The 24,154-nt window shown below is 38.7% G+C and overlaps 1 protein-coding gene across 1 annotated transcript in view; it reads right to left on the reverse strand.

The window, feature by feature from the left end:
* CAP2 (cyclase associated actin cytoskeleton regulatory protein 2) overlaps positions 1 to 24,154 on the reverse strand; it is a 167,652-nt gene that overhangs the window by 41,928 nt on the left and 101,570 nt on the right. Inside the window, exons 5-6 of the mRNA XM_037842921.1 lie at positions 5,501 to 5,644; positions 5,074 to 5,159 (exon numbers count right to left, since the gene is read on the reverse strand). Of these exons, the coding sequence (XP_037698849.1) occupies positions 5,074 to 5,159; positions 5,501 to 5,644 (230 nt within the window). The remainder of the gene's footprint in view (positions 1 to 5,073; positions 5,160 to 5,500; positions 5,645 to 24,154) is intronic.

The following is a 24,154-nucleotide window of genomic DNA, read 5'->3' on the forward strand; positions in this document are numbered from 1 at the left end:
TCTAGACTCTAGGTGACCAGGAGATAGAATGGGGGTAGAGAATGGGGAGCTGATGCTTAATTTGTGCAGAACTTCTATTTAGGTTGATTGCAAATGTTTGGAAATAGATAGAGGTGATGGTAGCACATTACTGTGAATGTAATTAACAATGCTGAATTAAGTGCATGGATGTGAACGAAAGGGGAAGTACAGGGTCACTTATGTGACTAGAAGGAAAGCTAGAAGATAAAATATGGGACAGAATAACAGTGTGGTGGACAATGACTTTGGTAAATGATACAAATACAAGAACAAATGTATAAGAAACGTACAAAACTGGTACAAGGTGTTAAAAATAGGGTGGTATATGGGAAAAATACACCTAATGCAAACTATGGACTATAATTAACAGTAATATTTTAGTATTCTTTAAATATAAATGAATCTATAGAGACAGAATTAGATTAGTGGTTATACAGGGCTGGGGAGGGATAGTGGTATTGAAAAGTGACTGCTAAGGGATATGGGGTTTTTCTTTTTGGTGTAATGAAAATATTCTACAATTGTGTGATGAGTGCACAACTTTGATTATGCTAAAAGCCACTGATTTTAATACCTTGGATGCATTGTATGGTATGTGACTATATCTCAATAAAACTGCTAAAAATGACTATATATATATATATGTACAGTCAATCATTATTATTTGTGAATTTGCTTGCTAAAATTTATCAGTAAACCCAAAATGAAGACTTGTGGTGCTTTCATGGTCATTACTGACATGCAGAGAATAATAAAAATTTGAGTCACCCAATGAACATTCCCAGCTGAAGATGAACAAGATGGTGCTCTGCCTCTCTGCTTCAGTTCTCATATAGTAAATAAGCGTCCTTTTTTGCACTATATTTAGTGCCAATTGTTTTTGCATTTTTGTGCTTTTTCTTGGCGATTTTGCCGTTCACAGAGACCCCAAGTGTAGTGCCGAAATGCTGTCTAGTGTTCTTAAGTAAGAGAAGGTTCTGACGTGCCTAACGGAGAGTATAGGTTTAGTAAACAAGCTCCTTTCAGGCATGAGTTCTATTGTACACTGTGCCGTGAGTTCAATGTTCACGAATCAACAATATATATTAAATAACATGTCTTTAAACAGAAACACACATAAAACAAGATTATTTGTTGATCAGCTGATGAAAATGTTGTGATCAGAGGCTTGCAGGGAAATAAAGCTGTATTTCCTCTAGGAGCAATGGTTCAATCTTCAGTAATTCATTGTTCATGAGGACTTCATAACATAACTACCATAAATAAAGACAACTGACTGTATAATATGTATGTGTATACGTACAACACACATACATACAGACCTTATAGCAACAGCATGTTGAATTTTCAATATACTTTCTATAAAAGTTTAACAAGCGATGAAGTACAAACCTATGCAGGAAAATTCATTTTTCTTTTAACCAATGTAGTATTATTTTGACTTGAAGAAAGCTCTAGCAAAACCTGTAGTCAGGATTCACAGTATGATGCCTTTTGACCAGCAGTCAGTCTCTATGAGATAACAAATGGAGCTGGACCCAACTATATACCAGGAGCTGCAAACCCATTTACTCTGGAAGAAGCCCCGGTAGGGGCATGTGAATTTTAATGATTAAGACTCAGCAAGGCCACATCCTTATCAAGAAAAAATAATTAACTTACTCTATTAATGTACTGAAAAAGGGCCAAACCAGCAGCCAAGCCAGTCTTAAGAGTTGGACAGATGTGAAGAGCCCACTGCCCACAGCTCTTCTGTTTAACACAAGGAAGCCACCTTCGATTCCTGCACCCACTGCCCCATCGGTCAGACAGATGGCACTGCGTCGCAAATGCCTGAAACATCCTATGGCCCTCACTGACTCATGGTGAAGGCACAGCAGAAGGGGAGCCACCCATAAGCAGGCGCTGAGTTAGTGGGTGTGGAGTGTTCTCCATTAGCTGCCACTAGGGTTGCCACGCCTAGTGGTTCAAGGGTGATTTGGGACTGGTTTGACTACTCCTGCAAGTAAAATAAATGACCACGCACTTCTGGCTACACTTTCTGGCTTACTGTCTACTACGCTTAAACTGAGTTGTCCTTGATGCTGCCAGAGTACATTTTCTACTTAATAGCTGACACTGAGGAACAAATACTAGACTGCCTTTGTATGTACACAGAAACGTGTACATACCTGACCATGCTATTACCTGGGGAGAATCACTGACCCCAAGGGACTGTGAGGAGGACAGGAGTTAAATGAATTGAGATAAAATAAAAATGTAAAAAAGGCAGAGATGTAGGTGGTGCCTAGTGTCTTGAACGCACATGGATAGGTGTGTGTCTGAACATCCTGAAGAAAAAGGCTATGTGCCAAATGTCTTCTATCGTGTGAATGCTACTAAAGGTATGTGGTCATGCTGACGTGTTTTTACATCCAGGTTTGCAACCCGTTCTTTTCTGACTGGTTACTTTTAGGTGATAAGAACAGGCTGTCTTGCATTTTTGATGCCTTTTCTTATTCTGTAAGTCTCTAATACAACATGGCAATATCTGGAGCCATTACATTGGGTACGACTGTTTCAACCACAGTTTTCTTGGGTACAGAAAGACAGTCACTGAGCTGCCTCCAGGTGGGAAGAGATCCGTAAAAGGGAAAGGGGCACACTGCAGGTGCTGGAATTAGTTAGTAGTTCCTCCTAGTAAAGCTGCTCTTCCTAAAAGCTACAAGACCTGTTTTGCTAACATTGAATGACTAAACTCTATGAGGGAAATGAGGGAACAGTGGTTTATTTAAAAAAATAATAAAAATAGCCTTATTGAGATATAGTTCACGTACCATAAAATTCAACCATTTATAACAGATACAAAAGATAAGAAAATAACTCAAATTTCCTTCCAAAGGTCAACTGAGTTTTTAGGTTTAACCTTTTTATGACCATTTTTCTCTCTCCTGGATGTTTATCATCAACAGTAAACCAGGGTACAATTGTGTTCAAGATGGGCTGGGCCACTGGGATGTTTTGCTTTAAACACCTTCTTTTCTGTAGCTCAGACTAAAGCTGGGAAGGCACTGCCCTATCAATGACAACTCACGGGAGTGAGACAAGGCAAAAGCTTGATTTCATTATTTTTTAATCTTCTTTGTTTTCCTGTCAATGTTTCTCCCTTTTCATTCTTTTAAATAAATATAAATTAGCTTGGTTGAAAAAAAAATTCAACCATTTAAAGTATATAATTCAATAGTTTGGCTCACCACAATGATTTTAGAACACTTTCACTGACCCCCTCAAAAAACTCCCCTTTCTCCCCCCCACCTCCTCAACTCCTGGCAACTGCTTACCGACTTTCTGACTCTATGGATTTGCCTTTTCTGGACATTTTATACAAATGGAATCATATAATATGTGACCTTTGTGCCTGGCTTCTTTCACTTTGTATAATGTTTTCAAGGTTCATCCATGTTGTAACATGTATCAGCACTTCATTTCTTTTTATGGCTGAATAATATTCCATTGTATGGATATACCACACCTTGTTTATCCATTCACCAGCTGATGGACATTTGGGTTGTTTCTACTTTTTGGCTATTACAAATACTACCACTATTACCATTCGTGTGCACGTTTTTACATGGACATTATGTTTTCACTTCTTTTGGATATATACCTAGGAGTGGAATTGCTGGGCGTGGCTGTCTTTTACAGGAAAGAAATATAGGAACATATTTCTTAAGCAGAACAGTCCAAATACATGTATTCTTTGTGTTGTAATTCTTTATACCTTATACGTTTTATAAATATTCTTTTATATCTACTTAATATTTTATTAAAAACAAAAAAAAACTGAAAAAACAAGAAACAGTGATGCAAATTTTGACTATGTAATATAGATCAATCACCTGGAACTATGGTAGGTTATTTATTTATATATGCTATGCAAGTTTTCTATATTCCAAATAAAACTTATATGATAATGTCATAGATCCTTTTCCTCTGGTTCTTATTTTCAGATCTTTATTAGTAAAATAAAGGTGAATTAAGGCACTAATCTGGACAGTTAAGCCCTCCGATTCCCTTCCATCTGAATAGTCCAGGTCCAACGAGTGAGATGTCCCTAGAAGCCCCTGCATTTGCTGACTGATGGCCACTTCTACTGCTGCCACTGAAGGCCTCGAAGGAGCACCTGCTCTTTAGCCCAGATCCTAGGGGGTGGAAAATTGTTCCTCTTATTTTTGCCCCATTCCATCTCTTGGTGACTGGGCACCATCTGCATCACCTTCACCCAGATGTTTACAGGGCAAGACACGACCTTATCAGAGGGCCAGAATCTCATGGTATCCCTTCAACAGCTGAGGAGACATGCTTTCCTAGATGTTTCTTCAGTCCTGGGCATCTCTGCATTCAGTCCTATTTTCAAGTCTAACTTCAATGCAATCCTCTCCAGAATCTATTATTTGTGCCGGGAAATGCAAGTCCTCTCAAGCTGCTTCTCCAGACACAAGCCCATGTTTCAGACTTGTCTGTACTTCCCACAGCCCTCTGAAGGGCTGCTATTCTTATAGCCATCTCTCCATCCCCACTGACTTTCGTTTTAACTCGATCTCTGGTTTTTCTCTCATCTGCCTGGCTTATTGCCTCACCTCATTTCTTTTCTTCTTTTCCTGATTTCTCCTTTCCTCTATTTACCCATCACTCTACATATGCTCCTGGATAAAAGCTTTTCTTTGATCAATGTAAAAGTTTTGGGACCACACAGTAGCTGTGGGACCATCACAAGCCATCGCAAAGCTCTTTGCATTAACCTGGGAATACGTAATATAGTGGCATGGACTCAGGTGGGGAGAGGCTATTCATTACAAAAGCTTGAGGCAGACTTTCTAAGACACCTATATTATCTGGATAATTGATTCCACTCTCCACTTCCCCTGCAATGGTGGGATTTTTCTTTGATGTTTATGGCACACAAGCATAAGAGCCTTTGAAATGGGTCAGTAATGAACTGTGTTAAGTTTCAGGGACCAACATCAAACAAGTGATCAACTGAAGAAGTGGTCAGTGAGAGAAGGTACATACCTGTGTTTGTAGTCCTTTAAGACCCTGTTCGTGTAAAACGTGGCAGCGTCATTCATCTCCTTGACATAAGGACCAGGTTTGGGGGACTGGGAGATCAGGACCATCACCCAAGCGTAGAAGGAAAAAAAATAGGACAAGAAAGAAGATGGCTTAAAGAGGAGAAGCAACAAGGTGTGGACTTGAAAGTTGGAAGCAAAATTTGATAGGTCAAGTTGGGTGAAGCACTTCCCCACATCACAGAATACAAAGCAGTTCACTACAAACAGGGTGAGAAGCAGGGTAAGTATTGTTCCCGAAAGGAACCTTCTTTAGTGCATCAGACAGGATGAAGGAGTGTGAAGGTGAATACAGAAACAACAGCTTTGAGCTCTCCTGAATACTCCAAAAATGTGACAAGATGAAGGGGTGACATCACCCCTGGACTCACCACCGCTATCCACCCGAGAGCAGGGATGCTTTCGCTGACAGCTGAGAGGTGATTAAACATCGAACTCCCCCGGTTTCTCTCTCTAAAAGTCTGGATTTCCTGAATCTTTTCAGATATTGGTTTCAGAAGTGTAGCCACATCATTCTGTAAATAGTCAAAAATTGAGGGCTGTTACTAAGGACAGAACAGAAAGCCAGGGCCACCAACTATGCCGGCCAAGCAGAAGCACCAGGGACTTTCCATTGGTCCCGTGGCCTGAAAGAAACACACAAGTCTTTTAGCATAGGATGTAGAGTTTTTGTTATGTAATACTGTATTTTCATCTAGAAATAAAAATTCCATGTACTTTTTCATATTAATAGTGTCTCCTGAGATGTAAAACACAAAAACCAAAAATGATACAGTACCCATTTGGAGAATCCTGCATGGAACACGGTGAAATTGAATGGGAATCAATTATATTTTCAAATGCAATGCACAGATCACACACTAGACTAACACAGGTCTAAAATTTGGGTGGGGGAGAGTTTAATGAAATGACATCTTCCTAGTCCCGCAGGACCCGCAGGAAAATGTGTATGGAAGGGAGATTCTTGGCTTTTAGCATAGTTATTATAATCCACATGAAAAAGTAGAAGTCTTTCATCGATAACTTGTAGTATCTATAGCAACTTCAGTCTGGTTTCTCTTTCTACATTGTCCCCTGTCAACTTGGCCTGTAACTAATGGTCACTATAATTTATGATTAATAACTGACTCCATTAACCACATAAAAAACTTTGCAAAATTATGTGGACTAGATGTTGAGTCATTACAAAGATAGTACTCTATAATACCATAGCTGCTTGTAAAAATCCCTCTGCTCACCCCCTTTGCATTCTCTGCTTTCTGTAGGTTTAAAGAGCCAATACAAGGTTGTTTATCTAAAAATTTTTTGCCTGTGCTCCAAAGAAAAAGCAACAGCTCTGTACTTGAGCTTTATAAAAGCAGCTGAAGAGATTTAAGCAGTATTTTTTTCTATTTTTTTTATTAAATTCAGTTTTATTGAAATACATTCACACACCATACAATCATCCATGATATACAATCCACTGTCCACAGTATGATAACATAGTTATGCGTTCATCACCACAGTCTATCTCTGAACATTTTCCTTACATCAGAAAGAACCAGAACAAGAATAAAAAATAAAAGTGAAAAAAAATACCCAAATCATCCCCCCATCCCACCCCATTTGTCCTTTAGTTTTTATCCCCATTCCTCCACTCATCCATACACTAGATAAAGGGGGTGTGATCCACAAGGTCTTCACAATCACACTGTCACCCCTTGTAATCTACATTATTATATAATTGTCTTCAGGAGTCCAGACTGCTGGGTTGGAGTTTGGTAGTTTCAGGTATTTACTTCTAGCTATTCCAATACATTAAAGCCTAAGAGGTGTTATCTATCTGCATAAGAATGTCCACCAGAGTGACCTCTCAACTCCATTTGGAATCTCTCAGCCACTGAAACTATTTCGTCTCATTTTGCATCCCCCTTTTGGTCAAGAAGATACTCTCAGTCCCACGATGCCGGGTCCACATTCATCCCCGGGAGTCATACTCTGCGTTGCCAGGGAGATTTACAACCCTGGGAGTTGGGTCCCACGTAGGGGGGAGGGCAGCGAGTTCACCTGTCAAGATGGCTCAGAGAGAGAGAGGGCCACATCTGAGCAACAAAGAGGTACTCAGGGGGAGACTCCTAGGCACCATTACATACAACTTTAGACTTCCCTTTGTGGTAATGAGCTTCATAAGGGCAAGTCCCATGCTTGAGGGCTCAGCACATCAAACCGCCAGTCCCAATGTTTGTGACAACATACGCTAGGGGATCAGCATCTTAAAGTTTAGAGATAGGCCTTACAATTCAGGGATAGAGTTAACTGCTGTAAGAGCTTACAATCTAGGGACTATTACAATTATTGTGTCCACGTTAGGCTATGTTCTAAGATTCAATTCTGAGTTTACACATTGTAGTTAGTCCATATTAGTGAGGCATCATCCCTCTCACTAAGCAGTAATTTTTATTAACTCTTGTTTGCAGGAAAGTAAAGTGTCTTAAAGCTCTTTAATTTTGCTAACCAAGACTTTGGAGCAAGGGTTTCTAACCTTGGCTACACATTGGAATTGCCTGGGAGCTTTAAAAAACAATGATGCCTGGGTTATTCTAAAGGTTAGAGGAGATACTGTATTTCAAGCCCCTGGCACTGGGGGACACAGAATAAATGGAAGTGTCATGATTATTAAGCAACCAGCTTATACCCAAGGTAAAAAGGGTGTCCCCTGCGATGTGTAATATTTACTTGCTTCAAATAAATGACTGTGCATTTAAGACAAATGCTCCAACTCAACATCCACATGGGCTGACAGGATTTTAGGATCACAAGGCTGTAAACTGGGTCATTTAGTTCAGGTTTCTGCAAGACTTAATTGAGTAGGTCACCATGAGTATTTTTCAAAAACTGGAGTAGAATAGAATAGAAAGTATCAAAGAACATTTATATGAAAGGTGGATACTGTTTTAAGAGACATTTGTTTCAGTTATGCAGTGTGTGTGTGTGAGAGAGCGAGCGAGCAAGAGCAAGCAAGTGAGAGAAGAAGAGAGACAGAGAGACAGAGACAGAAAGACAGAGAGAAAGAGACACAGTGGGTTGCAAAGTAAAATGTATTTCTTATTGTGGTTCTTGGTCCTAAAAGGTCGAGAAACACGGATCTAATCCAACTCGCCCATTTCATATATAAGGAACCAAGCTCAGAGAGGTTAATTTACTGAGTCAAGGTCAGTTGGCGAGAGTTGGTAGAGCTGCAACTAGAACCTCCATCTTCTGTGAGGCTCTGAGGCAATTCCTTAGACCGGATGCTGAGGGAATGATGGGCACGCTCTCTACACACAAGTTTCTTCTCTGCCAGCAAGTCTAGCGAAAGACAGGGCAAAGGGATTATGATTGCAGACCCTGGAATGAGGCTGTTGGGTCCTTGCTTCCCAGCTTCCCAGCTCTAGGATTCACATAACTTACTTAACACCTAAAATTCCACTCTCCCACCTTCAACACGGACTGAGAATGGCACCCGCTTCACAGGGCTGTGATGAGGAGTAGAGGAGAGAACGCGGCACTTGGTACCAGGTGAGCTATGCTGTGGGTGCCAGCAAGGGCCAGGCATCAGGATCTGCTGTTAGGTGATCCCCGAGGTGTCTGCCAGCTACAGAGTCTCCGACCGACCAAATCCACCAACCAGTGCTTCCCTGTCACTCATACGTGAACCCGAGGAGCCGACTGCCTCACTGAGATAAGCAGATGGACGGAGGCACATTTTTTTTTAATTCAGTTTTATTGAGATCTATTCACATACCATACAATCATCCATGGTGTACAATCAACTGTTCACAGTACCATCATATAGTTGTGCATTCATCACCCCAATCTATTTTTTTGAACATTTTCCTTGTACCAGAAAAAGTGCAAATAAGAATAAAAAATAAAAGTAAAAAAGAACACCCAAATCATCACCCCCATCCCACCCTATTTTTCATTTAGTTTTTGTCCCCATTTTTCTACTCATCCATCCATACACTGGATAAAGGGAGTGTGATCCACAAGGCTTTCACAATCACACTGTCACCCCTTGTAATCTACATTGTTATACAATCATCTTCAAGAGTCAAAGCTACTGGGTTGGAGTTTGGTAGTTTCAGGTATTTACTTCTAGCTATTCCATTACATTAAAACCTAAAAAAAGGGTTATCTATATAGTGCGTAAGAATGTTCACCAGAGTGACCTCTCGACTCCATTTGAAATCTCTCAGCTACTGAAGCTTTATTTCGTTTCATTTTGCATCCCCCTTTTGGTCAAACAGGTGTTCTGAATCCCACCATGCCGGGTCCAGATTCATCCCTGGGAGTCATATTCCACGTTGCCAGGGAGATTTACTTCCCTGGGTGTCAGGTCCCACGTAGGGGGGAGGGCAGTGATTTCACCTGCCAAGTTGGCTTAGCTAGAGAGAGAGGGCCACATCTGAGCAACAAAGAGGCATTCGGGAGGAGGCTCTTACGCACAACTATAAGCAGGGTTAGCCAGAGGCACATTTTTGTTTGGGGTGAGGGGGAAAAAAGAACTACAAGGAATGAAAGTAAAGTGTTCCCAGAGGTCCTCAGTGGACTTTAAATTCCTCTAAACCGAATGAGGGGAAAACCAAAAAAGGTTGCTATAGAATCTAGGCAGTTCTTGTGGAAACAAATATCTCCCTGCCTCGCTCCTTCCCTTCTGGCCATTAGAAAGAAAAGGTCTTACAGATTTGGCACGAAGATCCTGAATAAAGGTATAATGGCTCTGCAGGGAAGGAGAACAAACCTCCCCCCACCCCATCCTCCTCAAAGAACCTCAACAATAAAACAAAAACCCTCTATGAACACTGCCTGTCCCAAACACTATTCCAGGTTTCTTCTTTGATGGTTGCTAAAAGTCAGGTTTACATACTGTCTCTGGATTTTCACTCTTTAGAAAGCAAACATTTCCCTCTACAAGGGATTCTTTGCAGTCCAAATTCAACATCTGATCAAAGGTATGTCACGTTTCTCCAGAAGGCAACGATTTTTAATCATAGCAGAAGGACTGAAAAACATCCTAAATTTCTCCAGCAATGGGCTAAGCTATAATATCCTTGATGCAATGACATTTTTGAGAAAGACCAGAATATCTGAATTGTTGGTGATACCTGGCCTAGAGCCCTAAGGGGAAAAAGAACCAGAAACCATGTATTTACAATGTTAGATTTATTAAAGCCATCTTTGTTTATCTCTAACTTCTTGGGAACAAACTCTAAAGTCTGAGGAGACAGAGTATTCTGGAAGATATTTTATATTGGTTATCTGATGAAAGCATCATAAAGATTGAGAAAGTTTCCTTTTGATTTAGTTTGGCAATTGCATGGAAGAATTGTCTTCATTAAAAAAAGAAAAAAGCAATACGAAGTACAGCGGCTATTTGCACAACCCTGATAAACAGTACAGCTTTTATTCGGTGCCAATAGATTTGTCCTGCACTTTAAAGTAGGCTTACATTCTCCAGCTCATCCTGAACTTTCACAGCTGGAAGCAAAAATCAAGCGAGCACATTAGAATTATGGTGTGATTTCCATCAAGGCTTGTTGTGTGGGTAAGTCAGACAAAAAGCAGCTTATGGGGGAGGATGTTGGTTGGATGTACTTCCACCTGTTTAAGCATTAATCATAGATTAGGCATACTCAAGAAATATAGGTTGAATCATACTGATGTCATTAAAACTACAAAAGGGCTTTCTAAGATGATGGAAGGAGATCGCTCAAGACGTGTCATGAGTTGTTTTTGTTTTTCAGTGGAGGGCATGGGTGGTAGCTTTTCAGATACTCACAGCAGCCAGTGTGCTTTGATATGATTTTAAATAAGCCAGTTTTACATAGATCTCGCTCAGATGATTATTTTCTCTTAACTTAGGTTTCCTTTATCCTGAAAGATGTTTCCATGGAAGAAAATCATTTTTCAAGGTTCATGTGAAATGAGATGGAAATTTCCCCTGATCTGCCCCAGGGTTCTGTGGCTGTTATAGAGATGATGAAAATGACCAAACTGGAGGAGACGGCGTGAGCCAACTCAAGTGTCAGCAAATGTTTCCAAGGGCTAGCTTAGCTCGACGGGGCTGTACTTTGGAGATTTCAGGACTCCATGTCTTCATGACCCGAGTTTCTGCTTTAAAGTTGAAGAACTGAGACCCATTATCAGCGTCATCTCAGTTTAGCTCCAGAAGTAACTGAATTGTTTTGCAGAAAGTAAAATTAAAGAGCTTTATCAGTGAGCTTTGCAGAAACTTTACCCAAAAAGGAAAACCAAATTCTCATGCACGCAGTTTTGTAAGGGATGGAGCAAGCTCAGGGAGTTTGACCTCAAAGATGCGTTGTCACTGAGTAAAACCAAATAGTCCTGTTTATTTCTGTAATTCTGGGTTCTCATGTCCTTCTATATCAAGTAGAAAATGGATCAATCTATCCTTATTTCCTTTTAAATAACTCCTTTTTCTGATTACAAAATTAATACATGCTCTGGTGAAACAGTGGGGAAAACAAGCAAAACAAAAAACATTCTTAATTCTACCACATGGAAAAAAGCACTGCTCAATGCTGTGGTTTTTTTCCTCTGTAGATAAAATTAGAGATATTTTCAATAATAAAAATAATTGTTTTAAAAATAATGGCTATTAAAACCATAAAGGATGGTTCTAAGAGTTGAAGTCAAGCAGTTCGCTTAAACCAAACAAGCACACAAGCAATATATTCTTGGCAATTGCCATGAGAAATCTATCATGTTAAAAAAGACGTTTTAAAAGGAAATACTACTAATGCCTTATCATTACATTTCAGGAAAATTTAATGGCAGTAAAAGCAAAATCTGAAATTTTTATGTTTGGAACCCAGCTATTTTCAAAATTCTAAGAAAGCTTACATTAAGCAGCGCTTTTTAGCAAACCAAACTACCAAATATCAATCATTATTACTTTGGCTTATATATTTTTGTGCCAAGTTTTACCAGTTGATTTCATTTGGGTGCATGTGTGTATGTGTATGTAAGCATATAGCACAGAAAACACGCAAAGATATTTATCAAAGGGTTAATGTCGAACACAGAATTTTCAATTAATATCATTGTTTTATCGATATGTTCTAAATTTTCTAACATGTACCTACATTTCTTTTGTATTTAAGGAGAAAGTTCCAAAACATAAGAAAACATATTAACCAGCCTGCACCTTCAAGAGTAATGTCTCATAGGAGCATTGCATTTACATATATCAAAAATATTAAACATTCTTCTTCCAAGCAAGGAAGAAGCTTCAGGAAAACATGTTCAGAAATGACCAGAATAATTCAGATGAAGAAGAATAGTTAAAATTTCTTAAGCAAAGGTTATCCAAATCCAGGATAGTGTTTGCTTCTAAAAATATATTATATGGACACATTCCAATAATTGAAGCAATTGTTTTAACCATTTTAAGTCAGGAACAAATATTTTAATCACCAGAAATGTTAATTTGAGTTAACTTTGGATTTGGTACAATTGTAGATACTTCCCTAATGTAGTTCCCCTTCATATCCCTCTCATAAAAAATTTCAACATCCAAGAACATTTAAGAATATACTTCATGGAGACGAAATAGTTTCAGTGGCTGAGAGATTTCAAATGGAGTCGAGAGGTCACTCTGGTGGACATTCTTAGGCACTATATAGATAACACCTCTTAGGATTTAATGTATTGAAATAGCTAGAAGTAAATACCTGAAACTACCAAACTCCAACCCAGCAGTCTGGACTCCTGAAGACAATTATATAATAATGTAGATTACAAGGGGTGACAGTGTGATTGTGAAGACCTTGAGGATCACACCCCCTTTATCTAGTGTATGGATGAGTAGAAAAATGGGGATAAAAACTAAAGGACAAATGGGGTGGGATGGGGGGATGATTTGGGTGTTCTTTTTTCACTTTTATTTTTTATTCTTGTTCTGGTTCTTTCTGATGTAAGGAAAATGTTCAGAGATAGACTGTGGTGATGAACACATAACTATGTTATACTGTGGACAGTGGATTGTATACCATGGATGATTGTATGGTGTGCGAATGTATTTCAATAAAACTGAATTTAATAAAAAAAAAAAAGAAAAAGAAAAAGAATATACCTCACGGAAATACTTTCAAAAACATATATATACATATAAGACAATCTGAAAATGTTAAAAATGTTTACAGAACTGTTAGAGAAGTCAATCTAAATAAACAAAACTCAGTGAGCACCACAAACGAACATACTATAGCAGTTGCCATTATATTGCATCATGACAAATTCCTTGGAAAGTATTTTTATATGTTCTTAAGGTTTTATGTTCCAACACATATACCTTATTTTAGGGGAGCTAAACTCTTAAAAATACACTCAAGAATCCCAAAGGCTTTTGCTTATACTCCTTAAAAAAATCAGTCTTAAAGGGTAAAACCTGGTGTTTGGTTTCCTTGGGAAATGGGTTGCTTTGGAAAGCTGCATTGTCCTGATACCTAAGAGAAAAGCTTTTAAATAAATGCCTATTTACACCTTTTAATGCAAATCTTCCAACAACCCATTATGCACATCAGCACATACTTTTTCTCAGTAATAATTCTTGCTTAAAAAAACCCAGCACACCATTTCAGACCTAGAGAAAAACCTGGAAAATAATAAACACAGACACCCATGGGTAGGAACCATAATACTGCACTGGGGCCTGGAACATCACTCTGATGTCCCCTTCCTGACATTTACTGAGAAAAAAAGCTGAGTATGCAGAGATACGGAGCCTGGGACAGAAAACTCTGGAGAGGACCTCAGGGCATGGCTCTAAAATCTCTTATGTAAAAAATATTCAGCAAATCATAGGCTAAAAAATGGCTTCTCTGAAGTCATTTTTTTCATCCTTCAGATGATCATCAACACCGTTGCTATCAATATATTTTCATTTGTCTGAATCATTCAAAGCCTTGTCTAGGATTTCTGTGCCAAGGAAGAAATAGACATTTCTTTGTCAGTTCTCACTTACTGTTTTTTGTCTTTGCCACTATTCACAGGTATGAGTTGCACCTCTCATCATGTCCAGATTTTGTGTTGCAGTATTCGGGGAAGCAATCACTCTAAACCCTACTATGTATTCTTTAGAACAAGTACATAGATCTGCTGACATGACACATGGACCATAACTGTCCCTAAGCTCTCACAGGTCATTTCTCAGAAGGGCAGGTATGTGATATAAAAAGTCAAGTTCAATGGAAATCTAAATGTTTGCAGAGCCCCACAATAAATTGTTTCCTTATAATATTTCATTTTCCGAATCTGGATGCAACAATGGGGGACAGAAGATGGTAAAAATGAAACAAAACAACAACAAACTAATACTAACTGCTTCCCTAGATTGAGATTTATAGTTTTCGTTACAGTTGCTCTGATAGACTCTTCACTGATAGTGCAAGAAGATAATAGTCCTAGTCACAGAAAAACTGTCTTTCTGTTCTTGCATTGGTGCAGGCTGACAAATGAATACAGATGGGCTACATATGAAGCTTGAATGTATCTCTCCTGTACGATGGGACTCAATCAAAGAGTTCCTGGAAAAAGATGGCTTCATGGAAGGGGGTGGAATTATCAGATTATTTGAGATCCAGGAAGGAAGCAGCGGGTTAATAAAGGACAATGACAAAGACATACAGAATCATTGCAGTGGGGAAAAAAGCGTTATTTGGGGACAAATTAAGTTGAAAATCAAAGGTTAGTAAGTTAGCCACAAGAAGTGCAAGAGAACAGACTGAGAAGAATCTCATTTTGCACTTTGTTTTTGTTTCAGCTTGTTTTATTGGCCCAGCCAAGAATATATCATCTCTTACCCTATCTGGGTAGATACCATCTGGCTTCTGACAGTGATGAATTTTATAATCACCTGCAATTTTACTTTATGAGATTCTGCACATTACAGCTGAAGAGCAGTGGATCTCACTGTGCTTTATTTAAACCCACAGGGACTTCACCTGATTAACGATCTCTAGAGATATAAATTAGAAGCAACAGCCAAAGTCACCAGTTTTATAAAAATCTAAGACAATCTACTGTGATCTGAAATTTGTTCTCTGGAATGGGGGAAAAACAACTTCTGAACTATCATTCATTTTTATTCTATGAACATTTGTTGAGCATCAAATTCTGCCAAACACCAATCAGGTTTTCACCAGTTTTGTCCACTTTCTAGTGATAAATCTCAATTTAAAGCAACAAAGGCACCATTTAACTGCATTTATTCACTCACTGTTTCTCCCCTGAATAAGTGGCTCAGGGTAGAGGAGTGGCCAGATAGTTTCACTATTATGCATTTATACAGAACATGGCTAAGATGATGTAAGACTCTAGTTTCTTTCAAACTCAAAAGATGAAGAGAATTTTAACCACTGCTCTGTGAGTTTTAAGACATCCCTTAGGATAGACAACTCATCACTGATATTTGGCTCAAATCATCCTTACATGATGAGATATTTTTTCAGGTGAACACTATCTTTGTAAGCGTCCACTGTTTTTCTCCAGACCTGCACTTCCCCAGTGCGACCAACACGGCACTGGTCCAGTGTTTACAAGGAGCGCCACACCAATAGTGCTTCCTGGGCAAAGTGTGGGAAATAGTGCATATGCTTTTCGGGGAGTCACAATTCACCGCAATGCTAAGAGAGGTGGTAGAGAAACCTATTTAGCTCTGTTTAACCTCAAGTTTCTCAAGGTTTTCTGCCCATAGAACTTTTTATACCCCGCCCAGTTTTCCATGGAACTGGTACTCAGGGCAACAGACCCTGGGGAGCGCTGCTAGAGGAAGTGGTGGGCAACTGGTGATTCACAGAGCTCTGCTGGGCTGCTTCTGAGTATGTATTAGTCTCCAGTTATTCTAGCTTATTACCATGGAGATGCCTTCAAGGGTGTTTCATGGAGGTGAAGCGGTCACTGCTTTCTCAGCACACACAGACACACACACACACCACTGATGTTTCAGGAGCTATAGTAGACTACAGAAAGTTATTCGATAGAAAGCCTATATAGCTCTTGACTATTTAATAAAATGGAGAAAACTGTGTTTACTACATCTCCAAAGAGAATCACCTTGTTGTTAGGTCATTTGCTCCCTTATTTATTCGACAAATACATACCTGTGTGCAGGACTATGTGCTTGGATACAAAAGTAAACAGAACAAACTGCATCTTATGTCCCTGCCCTCTTCTGTTCAAGTAAGGAAGGGGGGAGAGAGACAAAGATTATTAAACATAATAAATAAATTATATAACATGTTAGTTGTTGTTAAAAACCATGGGGGGGACTTCTGGGAAGACTGCAGAGTAGGTGAGGTGGAACAGGCTTCTCCTCCATGAAAATAACTAGAAAGGGGCCAGAGGACACAAGGGACCATAGTTCCGGGGTGTGATCGACCACTGAGGGACCCCACAGTACGTGGAGGGGACACCGACAAAAACAGAGGAGAGACGGCAGCAGGAGGGTCACAGTGAGTGTGTCCCCCTTGGACCGTCTCCCAGGCTGGCAGCCGCAAAACTGCTGCTGGGCAAAGTACTGAGCAGCGGCTCTCCACTCCAGTGCACCTACTTTGACAGTTTGCTGGGGGTGATCCTCCACAGACACATAGCGGGGAGCTCCCGTGAGAGACCCCGGCAGGCTGTGATTGCTCTCCCTCCATGGAAGTCCAGGGGGGTAAAACAGTAAGAAGCAGGGAAGGGAGACATGCCACACCAGCAATCAAGAGCTCCTCCCAGACTCCAGAGACTCGTGGGTGCAAGGCAGGCAGAAAACCAGCACACAGGTTTACAAGAGACTCATCTTAGACCCACGTTCCAACTGCAGAGTGCCCTTGATCAGGCTCCCTGCCTATTATCTCAGGGCCCAGATTGTAGCTCCAGGACAGACATTCCCCAGTGCACACGGAACGGGTGCACCGATTGGTCCCCACCCAGTTTGGACTCTGCCCACCACACAGGAGTTCATGGAAGACCTACTTAAGAGCACCACCTGCTCCTAATTGGTAGGTGCTGGTAGGTTAGGGAAAATGCACTCCAGCCAGCTGTACCTCAAAGAGAGCCACCTTCTGGAAGGATTGGGAAATGGTACTCCAGGAAACCAAATTATATATAAATGCTCAAATAATTCGGCACTTCCCAAAATAACCCTATCAAGACAAGCAAATGCCTCGAAGCCAACAGAAAATTACAAAGCACTTGAAAGATCTAGAAGATATCGACAAGCCAAACCAACAAATTAAAAAGCTGCAAGAGACACAAAATTTGGAGCAACTAAAGAAGTACAAACAGATCTCCAAAACAACTTTAGATGGCTAAAGATATAAAGGAATTCAAGAAGACTCTACAAGAGCACAAAGTTAAGAATTTGAAAGAGTAAATAAAAAATTAGCAGACCTTACAGAAATAAAAAACACTGTGGCTCAAAGTAAAAACATACTAGAGACACACAATAGCAGATTTGAAGAGGCAGAAGAAAGGATAAGTGAACTTGAGGACAGAGTAACTGAAAGTGAACACACAAAAGAACAAATGGGAAGAAAATAGAAAAATTTGAAATGGATCTCAGAGAAATGATGGACAACAGGAAATGAACAAACACAAGAACCAATGGTGTCCCAGAAGGAGAAGAGAAGGGTAAAGGGCTAGGAAGAGTGTTCAAAAACATAGCTGAAGAAAACTTCCCAAACCTTCTAAATGAAATAAATATGCAAAGCAAAGATGCCCAAAGAACTCCAAATAGAATAAATCCAAATAAACCTACTCCAAGACATATACTGATTAGATTGTCAAATGCAGAAGAGAAGGAGAAACTTCTGAAAGCAGCAAGAGAGAAGTGATTCACCACATACAAGGGAAACATTAGACTAAGTACTGACTACTCAGCAGACACCATGGAGGCAAGAAGGCAGTGGTATGACATATTTACATATTTCAGATTCTGAAAGAGAAAAATTGCCAGCCAAGAATTCTTTATCCAGCAAAGCTCTCTCTCAAAATTGGGGGAGAGTTTAAAATTTTCACAGGCAAACAAATGCTGAGAGAATTTGTTAACAAGAGACCTGGCTGGCAAGAAATACTAAAGGGAGCTCTACCAGCTGAGAAAAAAGGAGAGAGAGGTCTAGAGAAGAGCACAGAACTGAAGAGTTATTAATAAGGATAACTTGAAGGAAAAAAATAAAAATAAAAAGATAAGATGGCTGGTTCAAGAACTCCCTTCACAGTAATAACTTTGAATGTGAATGGATTAAAGTCTCCAATTAAAAGATACAGACTGGTAGAATGGATTAAAAAAATATAACCCATTGATTTGCTGTTTACAAGAGACTCATCTTAGACCCTGCAACACAAAGAGACTAAAAGCGAAAGAATGGAAAAAAATATTCTACTCAAACTGCAATCAACAGAAAGCTGGAGTAGCTATAATAATATTGGACAAAATAGCTGGAAATGCAAAGATGTCATGAGACAAAGAAGGACAATATATATTAATAAAACGGATAATTCACCAAGAAGAAATAACAATTATATATGTTTATGCACCCAATCGAGCTCCAAACTACATGAGACAAACACTGGCTCAACTTAAGGGAGCAATAGACACGTCTACAATAATAGTGGGAGACTTCAGTATACCACTTTCTTCTATAGATAGAACTAGACAGAGGACTAATAAGGAAACTGAGAACCTAAACAATATGATAAATGAATTAGACTTAACAGACATACATAGATCGTTATAGCCCAAAGTACCAGGATATACATTCTTCTCTAGTGCCCATGGAACGTGTTCCAGTATAGATCATATGCTGGTGCACAAAATAAGTCTTAATAAATTTAAAAAGACTGAAATTATTCAAAGCACCTTCTCTGACCACAATGGAATGCAACTAGAAATCAACAACCACCAAAGAACCAGATCTGTCACAAATCTAAGGAGATTAAACAACACACTCCTAAACAACAAGTGGGTCAAAGAAGAAATTGCAAGAGAAGTGGGTAAATATCTAGAGATGAATGAAAATGAGAACACAACATATCAAAACCTGTGGGATGCAGCAAAGGCAGTGCTGAGATGGAAATTTATAGCTCTAAATGCATACATCAAAAAGCAAGAAAGAGCTACAGCTAAAGACCTAACTGAACAACTGAAGAGTCCAGAAAATGATCAGCAAATTAAACCTAAAGCAAGTAGATGAAAAGAAATAACAAAGATTAAAGCAGAAATAAATGAGATAGAGAACAAAACAAAACAAAAACAAAAAAACAGAATAAATAAAACCAAAAGCTGGTTCTCTGAGAAGATCAACAAGACTGACAGACCCTTAGATAGACTGGCAAAGTAAAAGAGACAAGACCCAAATAAACAGAATCAGAAACGAGAAGGGGATAATTACTACAGATCCTGAAGAAATAAAAAAAAATCATAAGAGGATATTATGAACAACTGTATGCCAACAAGTTAGACAATTTAGAGAAAATGGACAATTTCCTGGAAATAGTAGACCTCAGCAAACCAATCATAAGCAAAGAGATCCAATCAGTCATCAAAAATCTACCTACAAATAAAAGCCCAGGGCTAGAGGGCTTCACAGGGGAATTTCACCAAACTTTCCAAAAAGAATTGACACCATTCCAGTTCAAACTCTTTCAAAAAACTGAAGACAAAGGAATATCACCTAACTCATTTTATGAAGCTAATATCACTCTAATACGAAAACCAGATAAAGACACTACAAGAAAGGAAAACTATAGGCCAATCTCCCTAATGAATATAGATACAAAAATCCTACACAAAATACTTGCAAATCGAATCCAAAGGGACATTAAAAGAATTATACAGCATGACCAAGCTGGGTTCATTCCTGGCATGCAAGGGTGTTCAACATTAGAAAATTAATCAATGTAATTCAACACAGTAACAAATCAAAAGGGAAAAAATATTATCATCTTGAAAGACACTGAAAAAGCATCTGACAAAATTCAACATCCCTTTTTGATAAAAACACTTTAAGAGGTAGGAATTGAAGGAAGCTTCCTCAATATGATAAAGGGCATATATGAAAAACCCACAGCCAGTATAGTACTCAACGGTGAGAGGCTAAAACCCTTCCCTCTAAGATTAGGATTGAGACAAGGATGCCCGCTGTCCCCACTATTATTCAACACTGTGCTAGAAGTTCTAGCCAGAGCATTTCAGCAAAACAAAGATATAAAAGGTATCTAAACTGAAAGGAAGAAGTAAAACTGTCATTATTTGCAGATGATATGATCTTATATTTGAAAAATCCTGAGAATTAGACTACAAAGCTACTTGAGCTAGTAAACAAATTCGGCAGATATAAGATTAATGCACTTAAGTCAGTAAAATTCCCATACACTTGTAATGACCTAACTGAAGAGGCAATCCAAAAAAAAAAAAAATTCCGTTTACAATAGCAACTAAAACAATCAAGTACCTAGGAATAAACCTAACCAAAGATGTAAAAGACCTCTACACAGAAAATTACAAAATTTTACTAAAAGAAATAAAAAGGGACCTAAATAGGTGGAAAATATTCCATTCTCATGGACAGGAAGACTAAACATTGTTAAGATGTCAATTCTACCCACAGATTCAATGCAATTCCTATCAGAATTCCAACAACCTATTTGCAGACTTGGAAAAGCTAGTTATCAAATTTATTTGGAAGGGAAAGGGGCCTTGAATTGCCAAAAACATCCTAAAAAAGAAGAACAAAGTGGGAGGACTTACACTTCCAGATTGTGAAGCCTACTATTAAGCTACAGTGGTCAAAACAGCATGGTACTGGCATAAAAACAGACATATTGATCAATGGAATCTAATTGAGAGTTTGAAAATAGACCCCCAGATCTATGGTTGACTGACTTTTGATTAGGCCCCCAAGTCCACTGAACTGGGACAGAACAGACTCTGCAATAAATGGGGCTGGGAGAACTGAATAGCCATAACAAAAAGAAAGAAAGAGGACCCCTACCTCACACCCTCTACAAAAATTAATTCAAAGACCTCAATATAAGAGACAGCACCATAAAACTCCTAGAAGATAATGTAGGGAAACATCTTCAAGACCTAGTATTAGAAGGTTGCTTCTTAGACCTTATACCTAAAGCACAAGCAACAAAAGAAAAAATAGATAAATGGAAACTCCTCAAAATTAAAAGCTTCTATACCTCAAAGGAATTTGTCAAAAAGGTAAAGAGGCAGCCAACTCAATGGGAGAAAATATTTGGAAACCATGTATCTGATAAGAGAGTGATATCTTACATATACAAAGACGTTGAACAATTCAATGACAATAGTACAAACAGCCCAATTATAAAATGAGCAAAAGATATGAAAAGACATTTCTTTGAAGAGGAAATACAAATGACTAAAAATCACATGAAAAAATGTTCATTCTCACTAGCTATTAAGCAGATGCAAATCAAGACCACAATGAGATATCATCTCACACCAATAAGAACGGCTGCCTTCAAACTAACTGGAAACTACAAATGCTGGAGAGGATGTGGAGAAATTAGAACTCATTGATTGTTGGTGGGACTGTATAATGGTACAGCCACTCTGGAAGACAGTCTGGCAGTTTTTCAGACAACTAGATATGGAATTGCCCTATGATCTAGCAATTCCACTTCTCAGCATATACACAGAAGATCTGAAAGCAGTGACACAAACAGACATTTGTACACTGATATTCATAGCAGCACTGTTCACAACTGATGAGAGATGGAGACAATCCAAGTATCCTTCAACAGACGAGTGGATAAACAAAAGGTGTTATATACATATGATGGAATACTACGCAGCAGTGTGAGGCAACAAGGTTCTGAAACCTATGGCAATATGGATGAACCTCAACGATATAATTCTGAGTGAAATATGTTAGACACAAAAGGAGAGATATTGTTTGCTACCATTTCTTGAACTATCTGAAGAATGTAAAATTAATGTCTTCATAATACAGAATATTGGGGACCTAGTGACAGACAATAGCTAGTGAGGGGGAATGATATCTAATATGTTCAAATATGTTAATGATGGTGAATTCAAAGGTATGGTAATGGATAGGGGTGATGATGGTTTGTTAATGGAATTATAAATATCAGAGCTGTATTGAAGGCAAATAGGACTGAAAGGGGTTGTTTAAAGGAATGTTTCCCACAGATCAACACCACAAATATAGATAGGTGCTTGCATGATATACTTCTAAGGTATGACACTAGCACAGAGTTTTGACAACAGAAGGGTATATGGGAAAAACCTGCATATTGCATACTCGGGACTATAATTAATAGGAATACCATACTAGTATTACACAAATACTAGGGACAAATAATTAAGGGCTGACAAGAGCTATGAGATGTTTTGGGTCATGAGAATTGTTTAAAATGGAGAGTGATGAGGATTACACAACTAAATGATGATAATGTGAGATATGGATGGATTATTGTGGACATAACATATGCTATGTGAACTTAGGACCCCCTACTTTGTAAGTCAAGTCTTCGATATTGAGGCTTGCTCAGGTGAAACTTATGGCTGTAAAGAGGAGGCTGAGCCCACCTGCAATTATGACTAGGAGTCAACTCCATAGAACCTCTTTTATTGCTCAAATGTGAACTTTCTCTCTCTAAGCCTAACTCAGAAAATAAATACATCACCTTCCCCCTGGCGTGGAACAGGACCCCCAAGATGAATGAGCCTTCCTGGCAACGTGGGACATGATTCCAGGAATGAGCCTGACCCTGGCATTCAGGGATTGAGAATGCTTTTTTGACCAAAAGGGGGAAAAGAAAGGCAACAAAATAAGGTTTTACAGGCTAAGAGAATTCCAATAGAGTCAAGAGGCTGTCCTGGAGGTTACTCCTATACAAGCTTTACCTAGATATGCCAAATGACCACAATATGATAAGCCCAAGTCAACAGCAGTCCCGAAAACCTTAAAGAATGCTTGGATCCCTATTTGAGACTATAAAAGTTTCACTCACTAAGTTTATTCATCAGAAACGTAAATCCTTCAGAGTGCTCCTATGCCAGCTAAGTCCCAAAACCCAGAGGCAATAGCCTCTTCAAGAATATCAACTAGATGTGTCCCCTTTGCTCATAAAGTTGACACCCCCTTTCAACATGAACAGGTTAGGGTTGTCACTGTCTAGACATTCCTGAAGTTCAGAAAAGTGATTAAACTAGAGGAAGAGGTAGCAACAGACAAGATGCAATTTAACAAAGGATTATAAATACTGAATCTTTATATAATATTCTTTTTCTTAGCTGCTAGGGTATTAAAATAGCTAGTAGGAAAGAGTTGAAATGGTGGAACTGTAACCCATTGCATCCTTTGAAATTTGTTCTATAGCTACTTGTTAAATTGTAATTTGAAAGCTATACCTTTTTGTATATATGTTATATTTCACAATAAGGAAACAACTGAAACTAAGGTACTATAACTCATAACAATTTTGGAAATTTCCTGTGTATCTACTTGTTAAATCATACTTTGAAAGATATTACATTTTTGTATGTATGTTATAGTTCATAATAAGGAAATAACAAACTGTGGAACTGTAACCTATCTCTATACTACTTGTTAAATTACAATTGGAAAGTTATCACCTCTATGTATACATGTTATGTTCTACAATAAAAAACATGATTAAAAAAAAAACCATGGGGGACCTCTTCACACCTACTAGGAAGATTGTTATCATTAAAAAAGCAGAAAATAAGAGTTGGTGAGGACACAGAGAAATTGGAACCCTTATACATTGTTGGTGGGATTGTAAAATGTACAGCCACTGTGGAAAACAGTCTGACAGTTTTTCAGAATATGAACATAGAACTGCCGTATCACCTGGCAATTCCACTTTTTGATATACGTAAAAGAACTGAAAGCAGAGACTAGAACAGATATTTCTACACTGACATTCATAGCAGCATTATTCACAATAGTCAAAAGATGGAAACAACCTAAGTGTCCATC

This window comes from Choloepus didactylus, chromosome 7 (assembly GCF_015220235.1).
Source record: "Choloepus didactylus isolate mChoDid1 chromosome 7, mChoDid1.pri, whole genome shotgun sequence".
NCBI classification, from domain to species: Eukaryota; Metazoa; Chordata; class Mammalia; order Pilosa; family Megalonychidae; genus Choloepus; species Choloepus didactylus.